Genomic DNA, 9,387 nt, shown 5'->3' with positions numbered 1-9,387 from the left:
GCCCAGATCCCGCCACTGCACTCCAGCCTGGGCGACGGAGCGAGACTCCGTCTCAAAAAAAAAAAAAAAAATTTAGCTGGGCATGGTGGCACGCACCTGTAATCCCAGCTACTTGGGAGGCTGAGGCAGGAGAATTGCTTGAACCTGGGAGGCAGTGTGGTGACACATGCCTGCAATCCAAGCTACTCAGGAGACTGAGACACAAGAATTGGCTGAACCCAGGAGGTGGAGGCTACAGTGAACTGAGATCACACCACTGCAGTCCAGCCTGGGCGACAGAGCAAGATTGTCTCAAAAAACAAACAAACAAAAATTCCTGATTCCTGGGCTCTCTGAGGACAGTTTGAGTTCTGCAGCCTCCTTGTTCCTATTGCCTGGGGAAGGGAATATGCAAAGCTGGGCTATCTCAGCACAGCAAAGAAAGTACTTTGAAAATCTTCCACTGCCAAGATCCTAATGGTCTAGAATGGGCTATCTCAGTCCAACAAGTCTATGCTCTAGTTGATAATCTACTCATTCCCTTCATGGTTATGGAGCTGTCCTGGGCTATTTCAGCCCAGGAATTCTATAGTATGTAGATTTTTCAATGCCAAGAACGCAAAGGTCTGGAATGGGCTATCTCAGCAAAAGAAGTCTGTGTTCTGTAGCTAATTTTTTTCCTGGACTCAAGATCAGTGGGTTACTCCAACACAGGGAAGATCTGTGCTTTGTAACTTAGGCTCTGGGGCTGCAAAGGGCAGGGACTCTGAGCTTTGTAAATTCTTCTTTCCCCAGACCTTGAGAACAGAATGCAGACTGGGCCATCTCAGCCTAGATGGTCTGTGTTTGGTAACCTTATTCCTAAGGCTCTGGGTCTATGCTGAGCTATTTTAGCACAGGAAAGAGTTTACTGGGCTATCTCTTCACAGAAATCTGAACACTAAATTCTTTACTCCCCAATCTCAATGATCTGAACTGGGCTATCTCAGCCTATGTTTATAACCTCCTATTCTCTAAGCTAGCAGGATTGGGCTATCTCAGTAGAGGCAGTATGAGCTCTGTAACTTCCTTGTTCCTTTTGTCAGGGTCTTCACTGCAGCCTTGTGGGCTTTCATACAGAGGATGGGCATTGGGAAGGAATATGGGAAGAGTGGGGAAACAGACCAGAAGGGCACTGAGGTCACCTGTCGAAGCAAATACTCCTCCTCTTCTTTGGAGATGAAGTCTGGGACATAGTAGATTACAGGTGGTGCCTAGGATAGACAGACCTCCTTGAAGATGTGGCCCTTCAACCCACACAGAGGACATATCATCACAGAGCAACCCCTATGCCTGGAGACAGGCTCAGGATGTCCTCAGACAGGTCAGGGTCTGAAGTCAAGGGACCAGTGCCATTCCAGAATGGACTCTGACAGTAAGAATGAATTTGGAGGAAGGGGGCAGTCCCAACCCCAGAACTCAGGAGTCAGCCTGCCTCCTTCACCCTCTGCACCCCGAGTTCTGACAACCTGCTCCACTCTGAATGGTTCCAGGGCTGGGACTCTGGCGTCCTGCTCCTCCATCACCACCAACTCCTTGCACCTAATCCTGTAGGGACGGGAGGACACGCTGAAGTCACTAGGCCTCCCACCCTAACACCACAACGCAGCCTTCCACGCCATCACAGGCCAGGCCTCACCTCAGCCCTCTTCTGAAACTCACTTGGTCTCTAAAAGCTGAGTCTTCAGCATCTTACAAGCCACACAGAGAGCCCCTAGGCTCCATGCCCGGAAACAATGAACCCCAAGAATAATCCCCCATTACTCTGTTTACTAAGGGCCCATCAAACTACACATATGCCCTCTCAATCCTCCCACAGAGAACATCGTCTGGCCCCACACACAGGGAGCCTTTCTCAAAAGCTCTACATATAGCCCCCAGGGTTGCACCCCAGAACCCCTTTAAACACCTTAAGACCTCGCTTCAGACCTGCAATTGTGAGCCCGGCTATCAACACTCAGCGACCCCCGCCCCCCACCGAATCCCATTCTGTGCACCCCTGTAACCCCAATCTGAGCCTCCTCAGACATGTCCACCCTCAGCCTCCTCGGATCCTCCCATTTGGACGCCCCTCGGATTTCCCTTCCTAAGTGCCCCTTCACTCCAGCACCCTGGGATCTTTAGCTCTGAGGCTGACTCCCAAACCTTCTTCCCTCCCTGAATCCTTCAGACCCCCAACTCCGAGCCTTTTAGGACTCCAAGCTCTGAGCCTCCTCGGACTCCTACTCTGGGCTCCCCCGGATCCCCACTTTCAGCCCTCTTGACACCCATCTCCACCCCCAGCACTCCCCAAAACTGACCGTCCACCAGCGTCCCCTCCAATTTCCAAATTCAACATCCCCATCCCCCTCCCAGCCATTTCCGCCCCACATTACAGACGCTGAGCTCGCAGGCCAATGGGAGCTCCCAGAGGCCTCAAGGGCCCGCCTTCCACCCAATCGGCGCTCTTACTCAGTATTCGCCCTCCCACTTCATCCTCTCCCAGGAATAGGCCGCGCCTCCTTGTCTCTGAGCCATTGGCAGGAGGGCGTGGGCGGGGCATCGTCGTCTGGCACTGGCCAATCAGAACTTAAGAACCGAACCGGGCCATCGGCCGAGTGGACCCGGATGGGCGGGACGGGGGCTGCAGCCGTGACAGCCGCGGGAAGATACGAGAGGCTGCTAGAAGGACTTCTCGCGGCCAGCGCCAGCCGGTGCCCACGCCGCAGGGAGGCGAGACTGAAGGAAGCACTTCCTTTCCCGTCTTCTCCCAACAAGGGAAACCCCCAAACAATGACCCGACACAGAGAGGCCATAGAAACGTCTTTATTGAAGAGGACAGGAGTCATGCTGAGTTTGGGGACATGCAGTGAAGGGGCAGTCGTGAGCTGTCCTTGGTGGTTGGGGCCCCAGGTCTGCCCTGGACTCCCTGGGCCTTCAGGTTCTCCCTCGGGCTGTTGGTCGGGCCCAGGTGCTGTGGGGTCCTTTGAGGCCAGTGACTAGAACGTAGGTTGAAATCGGGGTTCCAGGATTTGGGATCCCCTCAGGGCCTTGGGGCCTTCCATTTACTAGAGATGGAGGCTTTAGGATTTGGGGTTCCCTTAGGGCTGGGGATCTTGGAATTTGGTGTCTTGAAATCCGTGGACTCAGGGCATTGAAATTCTCCAGTTTCCAGGGATGGGAATTCCTGTGTGGGGTTTCCTGGTGCCTGTCAATAGGGCTTGAGGTGCCTGGGAGCCTGGAATGCATATCCTGACTGCAGTCTCCTCCATACCAGGCACAGCGACTTCATGATTGGGTTTCCTGGTGGCTTGGGATTGGATTTTCAAATTTGGGATTCCCTGGGGATTTGGGGATTCCATGATTCGGGGGTCCTAGGAGTTAGGGCATTGGGGTCTTCTAGGGGCTGTAGGACTTGAGGGCACAGGGGAGTTTGGGATGTGTGTACTCTAGGGTTTGGGATCCCCAGAGTCCTAGAATGGGGCCTCCAAATTTTGGGGTTCCCCAAAGGGGGAAGTCATTACTTAAAAAATAGATAATTTTCTGGGAGCCTGGCCAGCACAGGAGCTGTGGGCCATGTGGGGTGGGCTTCGTACAAGGCACTGGGGGTTTCTTGAGGGTGCAGAGGGTAGGAAGACTTGGGGGTCCTGTAATTAGCACTTCCAGGACTGTTTTGGTGTCTGTAAATTAGGGGTGACAGTGGGCTGGTTATGGTGGGTTTCTCTTGAGGGGTAAGAACAAGGGTCTTTGTTAATGAAGGCAGTCTCTGATTGAGGGGTTGGAGTGTAAGGGCTTCAGGGTGACCATGGGGTCACGACATCTTGAGGGGACTGATGTTAAATGGGGAACAATGACATGAACATCTGTTACTCTTTTGCTTTGGGGGTGTGATCTATGTTTATTTCAAGAGGACTTAGTGGGGAGTGTTTGTTAATGGGGAAGTTTCTGATCCAGGGTTGGGTGATTCAAGAATGTTCTGTTGTAATGCGTTATGTGGAGAGGGTCACCATCATTAGGGGTGATGTGGAGATCTGTTAATCTGGGAATCTGCTCTGCGGGGTTGGGGATAGGGACTAGCCTGAAGGTGCTACTCAGGGAATCTCTTTCTGGGTGAAATGGGGTCTGTATTTGGGGGTTATTATGGGGCTATCTGTTAATAATGGGGCCTCAATGATCGAGGGCTGGCTAACAGGGGTCTCTACTCTGGATGTGTTACTGGGAATCTCTATCTCAGGGTGACTCAGGGCTCTTCGGGTGTCAGGAGATGCTAGTGGGGACTCTGTCTCTTTGTCAGGTGTCCAGGGCCTCTAAGACTGCATCTCTGCCCTCAGCATCCAGGGGAACCAGCAGCAGAACAGCAACCTGGAAAGGAGAATCACAGGGTCACACCCTTAGGCAGGCAGCGGGGACATCTGCACCCATCACCCCCAGCCTTTCCCCCAGTGTTTGCTATCAGGCCTTTCTGGATTTTGCCTCTACCTCTCTGGCTATGGTTTGTTTGTTTGTTTGTTTGTTTGTTTGTTTTCTGAGACGGAGTCTCCCTGTCACCCAGGCTGGAGTGCTGTGGCATGATCTCGGCTCACTGCAACCTCTGCCTCCCAGGTTCAGGCAATTCTCCTGCCTCAGCCTCCCGAGTAGCTGGGACTACAGGTGTATGCCATCATGTCTGGCTAATTTTTGTGTTTTTGGTACAGACGCGGTTTTACCATGTTGACCAGGCTGGTCTTGAACTCCTGACCTCAGGTGATCCAGCTGCCTCAGCCTCCCAAAGTGCTGGGATTACAGGCGTGAGCCACCCCGCCTGGTCTGTAGCTGTTATTCTGAGGCTCATGTGGAGTGAAGGGTGTTCTGCTTCCTTTACCGCCCCCCCGAAAGTAGAAGTCACTAGAATTCAGTGCGGGGCCCTACACCCTAAAGACTGTTTCTGGGTATGCTAACAAGTTACAAGTTTTCCTAACCTCTCTTTCCAGCCCTGACCAGAGCTCCAGATCTCTGGGTCCAACTGCCTTGTGGATCCCTCTCCCTGAATGTCACATAGGAGAGGGGACAGGGGTTGGCCACACACCTGGAAATGGAGTTCTCTGATGCAATGTCCTTTGGGGTCCGGACTGTGGTGAAGGTGCGTTTGGGCTGCGTCACTGAAGAGGAGGTCAGGATGTCAAGTGAGGGGATGACAGACCACCTGTGTCCTCAATACTCATTCAGAATCCTTCTCATTAATACCTCCCCATGTCTCCAGCCCCTACCTGGATCTCACATTCCCAATACCCATCTGGGCCCCTTGTCCATAATTCCCACCATGTCCCCCAGTGACTGTCCCTTTCCCCAGTATCTGCTCAACCTCATGTCCCCAAAGAGCCTTGTTGCTAACTTCCTCACACCCTTCAGCACCTATCTTTTTGGGGACCTTGTCTCATCATTTTCCTGGACCCTGTATCCCCCATTAAATACCAGAGACTGTCACCAGTATATACCTAAGAACCCAGGACCCTTCCTCCCATCCCCAAACTTACACTCCCCACATATCATCTCCCAACTCACTTGTCACTTGATGCACTTTTTTGGCTCCAACACTGTCCCCAGGGGGATCAGTGGATCCGCCAATCCTGAGGAGACACAGGGATGGGGGAGAGGTCAGAGCCACAAGAGGCCAGAGTCTGACTGGGGGCTGGGGGGTGTCCACACTGTCCTGCTGGTCTGGGAGGAGGAGGCCATCTGATGGGGGATCAGGGCTCCAGGTGGTACCCTGGGTTGGGGCTAGAAGTTTAGGCTTACCTCTGAATACGGGATGCTGGTGCGAAGACCCCATGCCTCGGGGGGCAAGTGAAGTACCGGACACCGAAGACAGAGCCATCATGCTTGCCTGTGGGCTGGTCCAGCTCAATGCCATACCAGTAACCTGCAGCACGAGGGTGTCAGGATTTCTCAAGGCCCTGCCTGGCCCCTGGCCCAGAGTCCCCATCCTCACCTGGGGCAAAGTCTGTCTTCCCATAGAAGCGCACAATTCCCTGCTTCTGGCCCGCGACAAGGACCTGGTCTCCAACCTCAGCCTTGGCCCCATCACGCTGCTGCAAGCTGCCCAGAGATGGGGATGATGGGGTCTTCTTCTTGCCTAAGGGAAGAAGGTGCAGGAGGTGCGTAGGGGGGTGATGCCAGCTTTGGGAACCCCATGCCACCTGGAAAACCCCAAGGTAGAAATCCTGTTCTTGGTTTGAAGTGAAACTGAATCCCAGATGCCAGAGAATTAGGAAGGGGCTTTAGGCCTGAAAGGAAACCAAGTCAGAGAACCTGAAGAACCCCAAAATCCTTTCTCAAAGCTGAGGATATGTTGGATTAGGAAAAGCTGAGTCAGAAGTCAGGAACCCAGAAACTGTCCTTTTAAAATGAAGGGAGAGGCCGGGCGCAGTGACTCATGCCTGTAATCCCAGCACTTTGGGAGGCCGAGGCAGGCGGATCATGAGGTCAGGAGATCGAGACCACAGTGAAACCCCATCTCTACTAAAAATACAAAAAATTAGCTGGGCGCAGTGGCAGGCACCTGAAGTCCCAGCTACTTGGGAGGCTGAGGCAGAATGGCATGAACCTGGGAGGCGGAGCTTGCAGTGAGCTGAGATTGCGCCACCACATTCCAGCCTGGGCGACGGAGCGAGACCCCATCTCAAAAAAAAAAAAAAAAAAGAAGGGAGAATTTGGGTCTGAGAGTAAATCAGGCTGGGTGCAGTGGCGCAGGCGTGTAATCCTAGCAGTTTGAGAGGCTGAGGCAGGCGGATCACTTAAGGTCAGGAGTTTGAGACCAGCCTGGCCAACATGGCAAAACCCTGTCTCTACAAAAAAAATACAAACATTAGCCGGATGTGGTGGTGGGCGCCTGTAATCCCAGCTACTTGGGAGGCTGAGGCACGAGAATCGCTTAAACCCGGGAGGCAGAGGTTGCAGTGAGCCAAGATCGCGCCACCACACTCCAGCCTGGGCAACAGGGCAAGACTCTTGTCTCAAAAAAAAAAAAAGTAAATCAAATGACCAAAGCCAGTATCTCCACAGATTCTTCCCTAAAACTGGGGGAGACCTTTGGGCCTGAGAGGAAACTAAGTCACAGAGGTCAGGGAACCCACAGGTCCTTCTAAGAACTAGGGGGGACCAGTACTGAGCCAAAGGGGAAACTGAGTCACAGAAGTCAGGAACTCAGAGCTTGTCTTCCAAAACTGGAGTTTGGGCCTGAGGAGAAACTGAGTCACAGAAGCTGAGCTACCCCCACAACATCCCCAAACTGGCTCTTCCCACCGCAGGGATCCCCTCTCTGACCTTTGTGTTCCCTGCGGCCTTTGCCGGTGACACGGGAGAAGTCCATCCGGGGGGTCCGGGGCGTAGAGGTGACAGAGGAGGGGGGTGCGTCCACTGCCTTGGAGATCTTGGACACGGAGGCAAAGAGACCTACGAGTACAGAGTTCGAGCCTGGTGTTGTCCAAGCCTCTGCCCTCAGCCCCCATCCCCCATCCCCTGTTTCCCAGTCAGCAGCATCAGAACTGCTGAGTGGACCCCCGGCCGCACCCCTCTTGGGCCCCAGGTGAGACTAACCCTGCTTGGGGGGGCAGATGAAGTACCGAACGCCCCCAACGCTGCCATCATTCTTGCCCTCAGGCTCGTCCAGCTCCACGCCCACCCACTGGCCGCTGGCAAACTCCGTGGTCCCACAGAACCGCAGTGTGCCCGTCTGGGGAGAGAAGGGAGGCGATGGCTGAGGAAGGAATGCTGGGAGGCCAACGTGGAGTGCTCGCACACAGGCAGCAAGGTAGGGTGCATAAGGCCACCCTGGGCCCAAACCCCAGGTCACACATCACCATTTGCTGGCTACATGAGTTAACCTCTCTGTGCCTCAACTTCCTTTGCTGTGAAATGGGAACAAATATATTCACCTTATAGGATTGTTAAAGAGTTGCCCTGTCTCATATAGTGAATAGTGACTAGCCACATAGGACAATTTAAATTTATTTATTATTATTATTATTATTATTTCAGACGGAGTCTCGCTCTGTTGCCAGGCTGGAGTGCAGTGGCAAGACCTTGGCTCACTGCAAACTCCGCTTCCTGGGTTCAAGCAACTCTCCCGTCTCAGCCTCCCAAGTAGCTGGGACTACAGGTGCATGCCACCACGCCTGGCTAATTTTTGTATTTTTAGTAGAGACGAGGTTTCACCATATTGGTCAGGCTGGTCTGGAACTCCTGACCTCAGGTGATCCACCTGCCTCAGTCTCCCAAAGTGCTGGGATTACAGGCATGAGCCACTGTGCCTGGCCAACAATTTAAACTTAAACTAAGGCCGGCTGCGGTGGCTCATGCCTGTAATCCCAACACTGAGAGGCCAAGGCTGGAGGATTACTTGAGGCCAGGAGTTTCAGCCCAGCCTGGGTGAAAATGGCGGGACCCTCTCATCTTAATCTGTTCCAAAATACAAAGGCAGCAAGACCCTAGTCTCTATAAAAGAAAGAAAAAAGGTAGCCAGGTGCAGTAGCTCAAGCCTGTAGTCCCAGTTACTTGGGAGGCTGACGTGGGAGGATCACTTGAGCCCAGGAATTCAAGGGTGCAGTGAGCTATGATTGTGCCACTGCACTTCAGCTTGGGCAACAGAGCAAGACCCTGTCTCAAAAATAAATAAATGCATACCTTAGGAACAAGACTCAGATAATTTTTTAATTTAAAAATAAATAAATTTAGTCCGGGCGCAATGGCTCACACCTGTAATCTCAGCACTTTGGGAGGCCGAGGTGCAAGGATCACCTGAGGTCAGGACTTCAAGACCAGCCTGGCCAACATGGTGAAACCCCCATCTCTACTAAAAACACAAAAATTAGCTGGGCGTGATGGCACACGCCTGTAATCCCAGCTACTCGGGAGGCTGAGGCAGGAGAATTGCTTGAACCCCGGAGTGTTGCAGTGAGACCAGATAGTGCCATTGCACTCCGGCCTGGGCAACAGAGCAAGACTCTGTCTCAAGAAAAAACATAAATAAAAATAAAAATCAATAAATTTAAACTAAAAGTGCATTTCCCCAGTCACACTAGTCATATTTCAAGTGCTCGATTGTCACATGTGGCTTGTAGCTTACTTTACTGAACAGCACAGACACAGAATATTTCTACCATTACAGAAAGCTCTGTTGGACAGGGCTGTCATAGAGAAATTAAAACCCTCGGAACAGGCTTGGCATTAAGTAAAGGATCAGCAAGTATTCGTTATTGAAAAATGATTTTTTGCTGGGCGCGGTGGCTCACGCCTGTAATCCCAGCACTTTGGGAGGCCGAGACGGGCGGATCACGAGGTCAGGAGATCGAGAGCATCCTGGCTAACATGGTGAAACCCCATCTCTACTAAAAATACAAAAAACTAGCCGGG

General features: G+C 52.6%; 2 protein-coding genes and 1 long non-coding RNA gene across 5 annotated transcripts in view; 1 reads left to right on the top strand and 2 right to left on the bottom strand.

Moving 5' to 3' along the window:
• Window positions 1-2,383, bottom strand: part of ALKBH6 (alkB, alkylation repair homolog 6 (E. coli)) — a 4,395-nt gene extending 2,012 nt beyond the window's left edge. The window contains exons 1-4 of one of the 2 annotated variants that reach the window (XM_011984827.1): window positions 2,319-2,383; window positions 1,658-1,732; window positions 1,488-1,566; window positions 1,164-1,232 (exon numbers count right to left, since the gene is read on the bottom strand). In XM_011984827.1, the coding sequence (XP_011840217.1) occupies window positions 1,164-1,232; window positions 1,488-1,541 (123 nt within the window). In that variant the 5' untranslated portion in view covers window positions 1,542-1,566; window positions 1,658-1,732; window positions 2,319-2,383. The remainder of the gene's footprint in view (window positions 1-1,163; window positions 1,233-1,487; window positions 1,567-1,657; window positions 1,733-2,318) is intronic. The other variant, XM_011984826.1, reaches the window with a different exon arrangement.
• Window positions 2,384-2,652: 269 nt separating this feature from the next.
• LOC105543065 overlaps window positions 2,653-9,387 on the top strand; it is a 33,586-nt gene continuing 26,851 nt past the window's right edge. The window contains exons 1-3 of the long non-coding RNA XR_001006571.1: window positions 2,653-2,730; window positions 4,968-5,116; window positions 7,636-7,786. This is a non-coding gene — a long non-coding RNA (uncharacterized LOC105543065). The remainder of the gene's footprint in view (window positions 2,731-4,967; window positions 5,117-7,635; window positions 7,787-9,387) is intronic.
• The window catches only part of CLIP3 (CAP-GLY domain containing linker protein 3), an 18,283-nt gene continuing 11,703 nt past the window's right edge, over window positions 2,808-9,387 (bottom strand). For both annotated transcript variants that reach the window (XM_011984817.1, XM_011984818.1), the window contains exons 8-14: window positions 7,573-7,708; window positions 7,300-7,428; window positions 5,966-6,109; window positions 5,773-5,896; window positions 5,539-5,603; window positions 5,063-5,135; window positions 2,808-4,359 (exon numbers count right to left, since the gene is read on the bottom strand). In XM_011984817.1, coding sequence (XP_011840207.1) covers window positions 4,305-4,359; window positions 5,063-5,135; window positions 5,539-5,603; window positions 5,773-5,896; window positions 5,966-6,109; window positions 7,300-7,428; window positions 7,573-7,708 — 726 coding nt within the window. In that variant the 3' untranslated portion in view covers window positions 2,808-4,304. The remainder of the gene's footprint in view (window positions 4,360-5,062; window positions 5,136-5,538; window positions 5,604-5,772; window positions 5,897-5,965; window positions 6,110-7,299; window positions 7,429-7,572; window positions 7,709-9,387) is intronic.

Source organism: Mandrillus leucophaeus, unplaced genomic scaffold (genome assembly GCF_000951045.1).
Source record: "Mandrillus leucophaeus isolate KB7577 unplaced genomic scaffold, Mleu.le_1.0 Scaffold274, whole genome shotgun sequence".
Taxonomy (NCBI): Eukaryota; Metazoa; Chordata; class Mammalia; order Primates; family Cercopithecidae; genus Mandrillus; species Mandrillus leucophaeus.
The sequence above is the reverse complement of the archived record's forward strand: the minus strand, read 5'-3'. Positions and strand labels throughout refer to the sequence as shown.